Here is a 13,992-nt window from a genome sequence, read left to right as displayed (position 1 = left end):
GCCTGGCTGTGCTCAGGGCTTACTCCTGGCTCTGCGCTCAGAGATGACTCCTGGCAGTGCTCAGGGGACCATATGGGGTGCCGGGGATTGAACCCAGGTTGGCCGCATGCAAGGCAAGCGTCCTACCCACTGTACTTCACTCCGGCCCCAAACCTTTAGATCTATTAAGTATAATCTGCCTGGAACAGACATGCAACTTTTCCCTACATTTAAAATATAAGTTTCTTGTTACACAAGTGGACATGAGTGATAACCTTTAAATCGTTACAAAAAGTGACAACTTATAAACAGCCACTTTACAAAACTCAAACCAGACAAAAAAAATCATTTTTCACATAAATGTACTTTTTCACTGTATTATCCTGCTAAATGTCCACAGCTGAGAAAACTGAAACAAAATCAAGCTTTAGTGCAGCAAGTTGGCACCTTCTACCCTTTTATCTTTAGTATCTGTGTGGACTGGTTGAAGATTATCAGTTCCCAAAACCTAAAGATAAAGGAGCCCTGGTCACATGCCAGTTAACAACTTGAATCTAAGCTGCAAACAGTTACAGTAATGGGCATTAAATTTCACAACACTGTAGTTACCAAAGTCTAGTATTCATGAGTGAAAAGTCTCGAGTCCTACGACTGAAAGCTTACGGGCAATCGGACCGATATAACACACAGCGTGCATAAATGGGCACAGTCTATCATGGGGCTCATCCCATGCAAGTCTGCAGTACTGTAAGTGTCCTCCTTTCAAAGCGTGGGGTGGTGTTGCATGCAGTATGCAGTCATGGTGAGTTGCGAGTCTGCGTTTCTCAGAGGGCTCTGCGGCTGCCGATGTGGTGCATGAAGAGGTGCAGTCAGCCTGCCGGAGTCCTCTAGCCTTCTGAATGCCTCGTCCAGCGTGCGGGAAAGTCCTTTCCAGAGAGAAGCAGTGTGCGGGTTTGCAGTTTGTAAGAATACTCTGAATCAGTTCCTCTCCTCCAAAGAGAGAGAGCTGCTTGGAGAAAGGCAAGTCCTGGAACTGCGGGCGTGCCTGTATGTGTGGGCTCCTTGTTGCACTACATATAAACAGCTCAGTACATACCAGGAGGGGGCACTAATGCTCAAGGTTATTTTCCAGCACTGCATGATTCACCAGCAAGGTTTTTCATTGGAATGAACTAGCTCATCTCAGGAAAAAGGAACCTAAGTGCATGTAAAGATGGTCGCAGACTTAGTAAGTTCATTCTAAAATGCAGAATACTTACCTCGCCTTCCCAAATACGGTTTAGTGTAGTCCCAACTGTCATTGTCATTCCTAATAACATTTAGACGAGTTGGCTGTTAAGATCAAAAAGAAAGTAAGTTTGAACTGTACATCCATGGCATAATTATTTCTTTGGCAAAATGTTTGAGAATATTTACCCTTGCATATTCGATTTTCAGTGTGCAACATCCAGCATATATGTCTGCTCCATTGAGTGCTGCTTTGGCTTTCTGGGCACAAAGAACAGATTCAAACATGAAGTTCTATTAAGGAATCAGATCTGACTTAAAAGACCCAGTATTTGATCACTGCTCAAGTCCTGAGAAAAAGAGTGAAAATAATCAGAAATAACTTTAACTTTTACAAGTGTTTTATCAAATAAATTTCTAGAGGAATTTCAGGAGAATTTTTTTTTTTTTTTTTGCTTTTTGGGTCACACCCGGCAATGCACAGGGGTTACTCCTGGCTCATGCGCTCAGGAATTACTCCTGGCGGTGCTCGGAGGACCCTATGGGATGCTGGGAATCGAACCCGGGTCGGCCCCGTGCAAGGCAAACGCCCTACCCACCGTGCTATCACTCCAGCCCCAAGGAGAATTTATTTTTAAGGCCCAGAATACCAAAGAAAACATAATATAACCTAAAAATCTGCATTAATTCTCCTAAATCATCAAAAAAACTTAGGGGGACAGAGAAAGAGAGTACAGTGGGTAGAGCATTTGCCCTGCAAGCAGCCAACCCAGGTTCCATCCCCAGCATCCCATGTGTCACCCAAGCCTCATAAGAAATGATACCTAAGGGGCTGGAGCAATAGCACAGCAGGTAGGGCATTTGCCTTGCACGCAGCTGACCTGAGTTCAATTCCCAGCAGCCCATATGGTCCCCCGAGCACCTCCAGGAGTAATTCCTGAGTGAAGAGCCAGGAGGAACTCCTGTGCATTGCTGGGTGTGACCCAGAAAAAAAAAAAAAAACAGAAAGAAGTGACCCTTTAGCAGAGTCAGGAATCAGTCCTGAGCACAGTCAGGTGCCCCCCCCCCCCAAATCACTGTAGCACTGTCATCCAGTTGTTCATCAATTTGCTCGAGTGGGCCAGTAACGCCCGCACCCCCCCCCAAAAAAAATACTAGGGCCAGAGAAAGAGCTCAATGGGCTGAGTGCATGCTCTGAATGTGGGAGTCCTGGGTTTGATCCCTGGCACCCTGGTCTCCCCCACAACCCCAAGCACTGCCAGGGGCAACTCATGAGGCACAGAGGAAGGGGTAATCCCTCAACCCTAGTGTGGCCCAACAACCAAAAACAGTAAATAAAAATTGGATTATACTATGTGCACTATTCTGCAATTTGCTCTTTTTACTCAATATGAAACAAAGTTCACATAGGGAAATGCTCTTACTTTAAGGTATGACTGCTTAAAATTCCAATCAGGAAAGGGTTTGTGGGGTCTTAAATTTCTGTGCTGCCAAATTACCTGCTTTACAGAAAGATTGTGTTAAAAGTTTGTTTGGAATCAATTCCAAAAAATAGTACAAGCATGCACATAATCCAACATGGGGGTTTCTTCTCTGTTCAGTCAGAAGAAACAGACAGCTCCAGGAAGAATGTGTTCTGGTTGATGGACACGATGTGGTCAGAGCACCTGAGGTGAAGGCATGGTGGCCCTAGAATACAAACTGTCAGCTCTCATCACTCAGCTGAGAATCATAGGGAGTGTTCCCCACTTTACAAAAAAATAATAGGGTCCAAGAGATAGCACAAAGGGCTTAGAGCAAAGGACTTAGCAAAGAGCTCCTGGCACAGACTGGTCCCTGAATACAGAGCAGGGAGTAGCCCTGAACACCAACAGTGGTGATCCAAAACGAAATAATGAAATTGATATTTAAAAAGAATAAAAAGCCAGAGACATAGTACAGTCTTAAGGTACTGGCTTTGCATGGAATCAACACAGTTCAGCTCTCGGCACCATACTCAGCCTCTCAGCACCAGCAGCTATGGGCCAAAACAAAAACCATTTTTCAAAAGCATTAAAATATGAGGTGAATCCCTGGGCTGTTTTATGGTGGCAAATACTCCTATCACGTATAGTAAAATTTCTATTGGTACAATAAATTCCTTCTTTAAACCCTAACCAAATCGCTTTGGGGAGTGAGGGATAAGTAAATAACACTTGCCTTGAAATGACCAAGCAAGAAAAATAAGATGCCGATTACACAACAGTCAAACGCCAACAGAAATTTACAAATAAAGGATATTCAACCATTGCTTGTATCCCATTTCTCTTGAAGATAACGATGCGCTGCACTTTTCCGACAGGGTTGCACACAGTGTATAAGACATCCTGAGAAGGAAAACAATCTTTCTTATTTCATATACAGAAAAGCATTAAAGCTACATACTTGTTTTGCTAAAAACATCTAACTGTCACGATGTCATTATCTTATTTGCTGATCAACTTTAAAAAAGGCTTCACAGTAACAGGTCTAGTTGGAAGCCACTATTACAGAGTTCACTGAAAGCATAGATTCTTGGGACCAGAGTGCTAGCACAGCAGGGAAGGTGCTTGGCTTGCATGCGGCCCACCTGGGTTTGATCCCTGGGATTCTATTTGGTGCTCCCAGCCCCACCAGGAATGACCCCTGAGTGCAGACCCACTGTACTAGCTCCCCTGACCCAACTAAAGATACTTTACTAAGAGGCAAAGCAGGAAAATACGCATACATCGGCCAGGTTTTTAATACACTACCTTAAAAAAGCGAACAATGTGTACACCTACTCTTCTATCGGATTCAGGAGTTATTAGTAGACATCACCTAGCACACCACCAAGAGGTTTCTTTGATCACATCCCACAAATTTAGCTAAAGTTAGCACTTACTTTGCACATGCCAACCTCAGTTTGTCTCTTGAACCCGAGCACTGGATGAGCTCCGGTACCACCCAGCACTGCTGAATCGGGCCAAACACAGCTGGGCAAGTATCCCCAGGAGTGATCCCAGACTCACTGAGTACTTCCTGGGAGACCTCTCAAAAAACTGGGGGCAAGGGGTGCTGGAGTGTGCGGCGCATGCACCTGAGCCAGGCGCAATCCTGGATCTGCATTACCGTCCCCTCAGCACAGAGCCACCAGCCGGCGAGTGCTGTGGGGTGGGAACCAAACCGCCCACCCTGATTTCAAGTTACTGTGCTTTCCTGATGACTGTTCTTCTAAGCATCCGTGCTCACCAACTTTTGTTCATTAAATTTGACAGTAAAAATTTTCTGAAAAAAGGTATTTCAATTATGGTAGTGAAAAGAAACTTTTTCTTTGTCTTTTCTCTTGTTCATTTTATTTTTGTTCTGTTTTAAAGTGATCCGCAGGCAATGCTCAGGCACCATATGTAGTGTCAGGAACGGAACTCGAGCTGAGTGCATGAAAGGCAAGCACCTTACTCACTGTACTATCTCTCCGGTCCCAAGACTATCATTTTATCTGTCACTCCAAATTCCAGAATCTATGGTGCCACTCAACCCTGGGTCAAATAAATTCAAGGCTCGCACCCTATTGCCAAGTCACATTCCCAGCCCTAAGAAAGCCTGCTACTCGAAATCACCTACCACTGTGATCGGATAAAGGGGGTTCTGAATTGACAGCAGAAGAACTTTGTTGCCTCCTGATGGATCGTCGGTATTTCCTGGTCGCGTGATCCTTTTGCTTGTAGAATAGTTGAAAAAAGCCTGTTGGCCAGCAATGTACACAGGCTCCTCGGCAGCAAAAGTCACGCACTCTTTGGCACTGTCTACGTTCTCGAATTCCACCAGAGCCTGCCGTTTAAACGGCATCATCATCACATAGCTGCAGAGATTGGGAGGGATAAACGTGCAGTGAAGAGGTTGAAGTCATTTATTCTCAAGCAAAGCACTGTAGCACTGTCCTCCCGTTGTTCATCGATTTGCTCGAGCGGGCCCAGTAACGTCTCCATTGGAGACTTTGTTGTTACTGTGTTTGGCATATCGAATACACCACGGGGGAGCTTGCCAGGCTTTGCCGTGTGGGCGAGATACTCTCAGTAGCTTGCCAGGCTCTCCGAGAGGGGTGGAGGAATTGAACCCGGGTTGGTCGGCCCGGCCATGCGCAAGGCAAACACCCTACCGCTGTGCTATCACTATTCTCAAGCAAAAGCAGGTTTTAATAGAAATGATAGAACACAAGTATTCTTCATTACCTACAAATATTTGGCGGTCACTTCTTAAATCATCCAAATGAATCCTGGTATATAGCAAGCGGACAGTGCAAACTGGAAAGCTCATCCCAGTCGGAGCTGCAAGCGTGTTCACTTCAGATCTTTCCCAAGCACAATTCTCCATTATCAGCTACTAACGGCACCCCCTCACTTACTTCCAGGCTGTCTAAACAGCCTCAAAGCACTACTGAAAATATCAAGGTGCATGGCCCAAAAGGTAGCTCCACAGCAGAGCACTTGCCTTGCATCGGTGAGACCCTGGGTTTGTTGCCCAAACAACCCCCCTCCCCCCCCCCACAGACCGAAGAAAGAAGCTGAAGGAAAAAAAGGGGGGGGAAAGAGATGAAACCCAACAAAAGACTAGCCCAAACAACAGAAGCTACTTCTCTTGAAGTTCCCACTAATAACTGACTACTTTCATTTATCATACTAAGAAGAGTTATCCTCAAGATAAACAGACCCAAATATTTTATGTCTGAACTGACCACATTTTACACAGAAAACCTCCTCTTCAGAATTTAGAACAGCAGGCTGAAGCAATAGGCCAGGACAGCAGAATGAGGGAAGACTGGTCCATGGCTGGAACCTGCCGAGAGGGGCAGGGGTGGGGCAGGGCGGTGGTGGTGGAGACAGGACAGAGATAAATCTACTATGGCAATGACAGTTGGAAATGATCACTCTGCACTGAGAACTGAGTGCTGAAAGGAGGTAAAGAGATACACACGGTAACTTCTCAGTGCCTGTATTGCAAACAATAAGGCCCAAAAGGAAAGAGAGTGACAGCGACTGAGTGAGTGAGCGAGCGAGCGAGCAAGGGGCAAGGAAGGAGGAGAGAGGAAGGAGAAGAGGGAGGGAGGGAAGGAGGGGGGGAGAGAGAGAGAGATTAAGAGAGAGAGAGAGAGAGAGAGAGGTATCTGTGTAGAGGCAGGTGGGGGTGGGGGGTGAGAGGGAGACTGGGGACACTGGTGGTAGGAAATGAACGATGGTGAAAAGACAGGTGTTAGAACTTTGTATGCCTGAAACCCAACCATGAACAGCTTTGTAACTGTTTATCTCACAGTGATTCAGTAAAAAAAAATTTTAGAAAAAACGACAGTGCATAGGGCACTCGCCTTGCATGCCACTAACTTGGGTTCAATCCCTAGCGTCTCATACGGTCTCCTGAGCCCCACCAGGAGTGATTTCTAAGTACAGAGCCAGGAGTAAGCCCTGAGCACCACTAGGGGTGGTCAAAAAAAGATGCTTCATAAAGGCTGAAAGACATTTACCACAACAGTCACCACGGTCACCTACAGCAACCAGGCCAGAAGGTAAAAACGTTTTGGTGTTCCAGAGCCACACCTCGTAGTGCTCAGGGGAGCACAGACACAATGCCAGGATCAAACCCAGGCATCTTGTTTCAAAGCATGCATTCCAGTCAACTGAGCTATCTCATGGGCCCTGAAATGAATAGCTGCAGGGACGGGGTGGGGGCACACCCCATTGTTCTCAGGACTTCCTTCTGGCTCTGTGTTCAGGAAACCACATGTGTGCTAGGGCTCAAACCTGGGTCAGCCACGTGCAAGGCAAGTGTTCTATCCACTGCAGTATCTCTCCTGCTCCCAAGCAGGAAAGAGATGGTGCGACACAGCTGCAATGGTAGCACCCAGGCCTAGCCCATACCACGCTCTGCATCTAATCCCCAGCACAGCGTCACCGCCACTCTCAGCCCACCCGACAGAATGTGGCTCTAGACACTACTCGGAGTGGCCTCTACTTCTTAAAAATAAAGGAGAGAAGTCACAGTATAGGAATCACAGCCGACAAAACAGCATATTCTACTTACAAAAACAAGAAGCTTAAAATGTTTCAAAAACGTAATTATCGTATGTTTTTATAACAGAGGATCAATATTTTACATAAATTACACCTTCATTGTTTAACAGTTTGCTTGGGAGCCATACCCGGCAGTGCTCAGGTGTTATTCCTGGCACACTCGGAGGACCATATGGGGTGCTGGGGATAGAGACCAGGTCAGCCCCATACAAGGCAAAAACCCTGCCTGCTGTACTTTTGCTCCAGCCCCTGTCACTGTCACTGTCCTCCCGTTGTTCATCAATTTGCTCAGTGGGCCCAACAACGTCACCATTGTGAGACTTGTTGTTACTGTGTTTGGCATACTGAGTATGTCACAGGGAGCTTGCCAGGCTTTCCCATGTGGGCGAGATACTCTCGGTCGCTTGCTGGGCTCTCCGAAAGGGGCAGAGGAATCAAACCCAGGTCAGCCGGTCGGCCACGTCCAAGACAAATGCCCTACCACTCCAGCCCCTAATTTATTAAGAAAAAGACTAGAGATGGGGCTGGAGCAATAGCACAGCAGGTAGGGCGTTTGCCTTGCATGTGGCCAACCCGGGTTCCATTCTCAGCATCCCTTCTGGTCCCCTGAGCACCGTCACAGGTAATTCCTGAGCGCAGAGCCAGGAGTAAACCCTGTGCCGGATGTGACCCAAAAAGGGGAAAAAAAAAAAAAAAGACTAGAGAAACAATGCATACAGAAAACCCTAGTGAAAGGTAATTACTACTATATTTTCTACAAACCACACTTCACTCATCTTTATACCTTCAAAAGCCAGGAACAGCCCAGTGCATTAACCAACACCTGCTGCTCTACAAGTCTGGGAAGCCCATCCACATCAAATGAAATTATACAGAAATATGCTCTGGATTCAAGTTCAACTGTAAGTGCAAGATACAAATCCTGCGCCATCTTACAGCACACAGCAGTGAAGAAAAAAACCGGCTGGAGGGCCCCACAGCTCCCGGAGAATTCTCTGGGCCCCATCCAGAGCCGATATCATCGGGAGGTCCCAGATGGGGTAGGTGCTGTCTCCCCGCCTTCTCCAGATGGAATCCCTGCAACCATGAGCTACTACAAGCATGGCTCTGGCATGCGGGTACCAGGACTTTTTTCCGAACTGCAATGGGGCCACCCCGGCTCCCAGACAACCTCTGATTCCGGAAGTCACGCCCACAACCTGCCCCCAGCACCATCTTACAGAACACAGCAGCGAAGAAAAAAACCGGCTGGAGGGCTCCACAGCTTCCGGAGAATTCTCTGGGTCCCATCCAGAGCCGCTATCATTGGGAGGTCCCAGATGGGGTAGGTGCTGTCTCCCCACCTTCTCCAGATGGAATCCCAGTGACCATCAGCTTCTACAAGCAGGGCTCTGGCATCCAGGCGCCAAGATTATTTTCTGAACCGCGCAGCTGCTTATGAGGCTGCGCGACATTTCCTGATATACAAAGTGATCAGTGGAAAGTAAATGATCTGACATTTGTCCCTGAAAATCAGGCTTCGGTGGTGGTAGGAAAATCTGAGCAAAAGATAATGCCCAACCGAAATACATCTGGACTGTGTATTTAACTATGGTGCTATGCCGCCCTGGGAAGGGAAGGGTGTCTGTCCCTCCGCCTGTCCCCCTTTGCGGCGGCAACACTGTGGTCTGCATCTTTTAGAGCCTAATGAAGAGCCAGGTATGACTGCATTGACGAGGCACGTGGGGCTTCATGGGATGGGGTGCAACAGGCCCTGCCCCCGCCATGACAATGCTCCAGGTTGCCATCCTCAAACGTCTCCTCTGACTTCTGACTGACCATGATCCCAGAGGCACATACCAATCTCAGAACCCAGGATCTTCTTGCAGTAATCCCTCTAGGTTTATTAGTAAAATACCAGAAATCCAAATTCGCATGGCCACTATTGTGGCCACACGACATCATATCCTCTTCATAATCAGCGATAGAAAACAAATTTTCGGGGATATGGTGCCGTCAGCAGGTCAATCTGTACCTCTGAGGCGAGTGCATCAGCAGCCTGATGGCGCCGTCAGACTTCCAGATACCCCGAAATTGCTGCTGTGCCTTCGGCCAGACCCCAAAACCTTGAGGCAAAGATTACCAAGAAAGTAAATGGCCAGAAGTTGGGTATGTGAGAGACACACCCACAAACCACCTCCGGCTCAGCTATATAATTGGAGGCATGGCCTCTCTGGTTTCTGATCGAACTGCTTGACAGCCATGATCCCAGAGACTCAGAGGCAAATCTTGGAACCCAAAGGCTTTTGGCGAGGGGCTGGAGTGATAGCACAGCGGGTAGGGAGTTTGCCTTGCACGCGGCCAACCCGGGTTCGATTCCCAGCATCCCATATGGTCCCCTGAGCACCGCCAGGAGTAATTCCTCAGTGCAGAGCCAGGAATCACCCCTGTGTGCATTGCTGGTGTGACCCAAAAAGCAAAAAAAAAAAAAAAAAAAAAGGAAAAAAAAGGCTTTTGGCAGAAATGCATTCTGTTCCTGCAGTGGGTTACTGGTGCTGGGCCACTCCAGGTGGGAATAGGTTTCATGCCTTGGCCTGTTCCCCTTTACGGTCCAGTGACCACCATCTTCCAGAGACCACTGGACGGTCAGGTTTAGGCCTGCAGTGACAAGACACACAGGGCCTCACCAGTTGGGGGTGGAGCTGGCTCTTTCCTCCCCATCCCAGCAAGACCCCGAGTCGCCGCCTACAGGCGGCCTCTCTGGCCCCTGATGAAGCTGATTAACAGCCATGGTCCCAGAGACTCAGAAACAAATCTCGAAGCCCAGCGGCTTTTGACAGAAATGCATCTGGACCGCACCACCTATGTGTTAAACTATGGCGCCACGCCTCCCCGGGAGGGAAAGGGTGTTGCTCCCTTCCACCTTTTTCCCCCCTGGTAGCAAGGTGGCCACCGCCTCAGAGCTTATTGGAAAGCCAGGTATGAGCCAGCGGCGATGGGGCAACTGCAGTCTCATGGGAAGGGGGGGGCGGTACTGGCTGGTCTTTCACGCCCTACTGAGCTGACAAGATGCCCCCCATGAGCGGCTCTCCGGCACGGCCATGGCTCCAGAGGCAAAAGGACTTAATCCAGAGCACAGTAGCTAGCGGCAGAAAAGTGAATGGACCATGTGTTAAACTATGGCGCCACGCCGCCCCGGGAGGGAAAGGGTGTTGCTCCCTTCCACCTTTTTCCCCCCTGGTAGCAAGGTGGCCGCCACCTCAGAGCTTATAGGAAAGTCAGGCATGAGCCAGCGGTGACGTGGCAACTGCAGTCTCATGGGAAGGGAGGCGGTACTGGCTCGTCCTTCACGCCCTACCGAGGTCACGAGTTGCCCTCCACGAGCGGCTCTCTGGCACAGCCATAACACCAGACGCACAGAAACCAATCTCGTAATTATCTGGCTCTTTGCAGAAATCCAAAATCATTATATGATTCTCATAACCAGCTATAGAAGACAAAGTATTTCACAATGCCTTTTCAGCAATTCTGACTATTGGTGGGGGGGGGATTCTAAACAATAATGGTGCATCTTTTGTCGAAATAATGAATGTAATCAATGTAGAGATGAGTTAAGTAGAAATCATCTGCCTCACAGGCATTGGGAGGGGTGGGTGGGGTTCTTGGTGGTGAAAAATGAGTACTCGTGAAGGGAAAGGTGTTTGACCATTGTATGACCGAGACTTAAATCTGAAAGCTTTGTAACTTTTCCCACAGTGATTCAATAAATAAATATAAGAAAAATAAATAAAATTATGGAAAAAAAAATTCTAATGATGTCTTTGTCGCAGGTCTGAATGTTGGGGAAAATTCCAAATAACAAGGTTGGGTCTTTTGTCGTAATACTGAATGTGATCCAACGTAGAGAGAGAGTAAAGTGGAAATCTGCCACACGGGCGGGGGGTGGGTGGGAGGGGGGTATACTGGGGTTCTTGGTGGTGGAGAATGTGCACTGGTGAAGGGACAGGTGTTTGATCATTGTATGACTAATCGAGACTGACCGAGACTTGAACTGAAAGGCTCTGTGACTGTTCTCACGGTGATTCAATAAATAAATTTAAAAAGAAAAAAGATATAAATCCTAAGAGAACAGGATTCCTTTTAGACCCCTCATAACGTTGTGGGTGCAGACAACAGAAACCTCGAATTGGGTCTCCATTAAAGACCCAGCGCACCAGCCAGGGGTGAAGAGCAACTGCCCGGTAAGGGGACAGAGGGATGCTGGAAGCCCAGGGACTCCCAAGCACCAGCCCCGCAGTCAGCTGCAGGCAAGTCCGGCAAGCACAAACCCTACCCGTGTGCCTCAACCAAGAGTGTGAGCCAGGAGCAACCCAAGTACTGATGGGTGCGGTCCAAAAAATACTGCAAAGTTTAAACTACCTGCATGGTAAACCGTAACACCCAAAAGGAGAACGTGCCTGCCACAGAGGTAGGTAGGGGGGATGGGGTGGGGGTGGCGGGCGGGATACTGGGAACACTGGTGGTGGAAAATGTGCACTGGTGGAGGGAGAGGTACTAGATCACTCTGACTGAAATGTGATCACGAAGTCTGTAAGTCTGTAACTGCACATCATGATGACTCATTAAAAGACTTAAAAAAATAAAATAACCAAAAAAGAACAAAGTATCCAGAAAATAGAAGAAAAATTAGAATGTAACAGACACTCAGAATGCACTGTATCGAGAGCATTCTTTAAAGCTCTAAAAAGTTCTATATGAGAGCCGAAGAGATAGTACAGGAGTTAATGCACTTGCCCTGCACGCGACTCACCCCACTTCCGGTCACGCCCTGTGCCCAAGCCCTGCCAGGAGTGATGTCTAAGCACAGTCAGGCATGGGCACCCCGAATACATAAATGAAAAGCACTAATATGAGAGCCGGGCAGACATAACATAGAGCCGGCACACGTTGCATGCAGGAGCCCCGGTTCAAACCCCCACAGCAAATGCCCTCACCACCCCCACTCCGTAGTTACCCAGGAGGAAGGCCTGGAAAGACCTCCAACCAAACAAAACAAGCCCAAAAAATCACCAGCACACGAGGAAGACTGTTAGACCAGAGAAAGAAAAATCAAGCAAAAAAGCTTAGGCACACGTTCTTCATAAACTATTCACATAAATATTAATCGTAAGATATGAACATGGAAAACAAAGTTAAAATGATACAGAAAGATTGTTTTGGTTTTTTGGCTTTTTTGGGGGGGGAGGGGTCACACCCAGCGATGCACAGGGGTTACTCCTGGCTCTGTGCTCAGGGGACCATATGGGGTGCTGGGACTCGAACCTGGGTCAGCTGCGTGCAAGGCAAACGGCCTACCCTCTGCACCATCACTCCAGTCCATTTTGCTTTTCTGACTTTGGGCAATACCTGCTAGTGCTCAGGCTAGTGCTAGGGAAATACCCTCCTTGTTTTACTATCACTCCAGCCCCGGAAATACTGTTACTTGAACTCGACTATTCTGATCACTGGACTTCGTTTTTGTTTTGTAGTCGCACGTGGCTGACAGTATTCAGGGGCTACTCCTGGTACTGCTTAGGGGACCAGGAGATGCTACAGCTCAGTATCTGGCCTCTAGCAAGCAAAGCATGCAATCCAGCCCACCAAACTCTCCCCAGCCCTCATTTAAAGGCTGTCATAATATTTAGTTTATAAATTTTTTAACTTACTTAAAAAACTTATAAACTAAATATTTACTTGCTTTTCAGTATGAAAGTTTACTTGACTCAACTTTTCAGTATGAAGAGTTTCTACATATTCTCCAAGTGCCTGACCCGCTGTACTCTGCCCCCACCCCAGCTCTTCCAGCTTTTAACAGGAGCCCCCTCTTTACTCACGATTATTTCATACAAACGACTCTCATTACATATATTTATGCCGATTAAGGTCTTACACACTAATTTGTTCCAATTATTTCACAACTTTTCTCTCCGCATAACTAGAATCTTGAGGGCAGAATGAGCCGAGTAGCATTCGTACAGAGAATACTTCATCATGTACTAAATGGTGATCAAGGGTCGAAAACTGGACAGACTACCCCATAGAGTCAAAGAACTCACCAACTTAAACCAAGCACTACTTCTGTTTGTGTGTGTGTGGGGGTGGGGGGGCACACACCCTGCAGTGCTCAGGGATCACTCCTAGCAGCTTTCAGGACTGAAACCGGATCAGCTGCACAAAGGCAAGCGCCTTGCCCACTGTCGTATCTGTCTCTCTGGCCCCAGCAGTGCTATTTCTTTAATCCCCAACACCCAGGTCTTGGTCATAACTAATACCAAAATAGTGGTTAAGTTACCATTTCAGAAGATTCCAACTATTTGTTCTATTTGATTTGATATTTGCTTCAGTGGGCTGAAGCGATAGCACAGCAGGTGGGGCATCTGCCTTGCACGCGGCCGACATGGCTGACCTGAGTTTGATTCCTCTGCCCCTCCCAGAGAGCCCAGCAAGCTACCGAGAGTATCTCGCCCACATGGCAAAGCCTGGCAAGCTCCCCGTGATGTATTTGATATGCCAAAACACAGTTACAAGTCTCACAATGTTACTGGGCCCGCTCAAGCAAATCGATGAACAATGGGAGGACAGTGACAGTGACAGTGATTTGCTTCAGTATTTCTTGGCTATGAGAAAGTCACTTCACAAACCCTAATATAGTTGGGACAGAAAAGGGACCACTATGACAATGACAGTTGGAAATGATCACTCTGAC

General features: G+C 47.6%; 1 protein-coding gene across 3 annotated transcripts in view; it reads right to left on the bottom strand.

The window, feature by feature from the left end:
- The window catches only part of HNRNPLL (heterogeneous nuclear ribonucleoprotein L like), a 44,126-nt gene that overhangs the window by 16,691 nt on the left and 13,443 nt on the right, over positions 1-13,992 (bottom strand). For all 3 annotated transcript variants that reach the window (XR_008794782.1, XM_056130603.1, XM_056130602.1), the window contains exons 3-6: positions 4,828-5,065; positions 3,487-3,572; positions 1,396-1,492; positions 1,239-1,311 (exon numbers count right to left, since the gene is read on the bottom strand). Coding sequence is in view for 2 of the 3 variants with exons in the window: in XM_056130603.1 (XP_055986578.1) it covers positions 1,239-1,311; positions 1,396-1,492; positions 3,487-3,572; positions 4,828-5,065 (494 nt within the window). In the remaining variant the exon portion in view is untranslated. The remainder of the gene's footprint in view (positions 1-1,238; positions 1,312-1,395; positions 1,493-3,486; positions 3,573-4,827; positions 5,066-13,992) is intronic.

The sequence above is a fragment of the Sorex fumeus genome, unplaced genomic scaffold (assembly GCF_029834395.1).
Source record: "Sorex fumeus unplaced genomic scaffold, SorFum_2.1 ptg000079l, whole genome shotgun sequence".
In the NCBI taxonomy this organism is placed as follows: Eukaryota; Metazoa; Chordata; class Mammalia; order Eulipotyphla; family Soricidae; genus Sorex; species Sorex fumeus.
The sequence above is the reverse complement of the archived record's forward strand: the minus strand, read 5'-3'. Positions and strand labels throughout refer to the sequence as shown.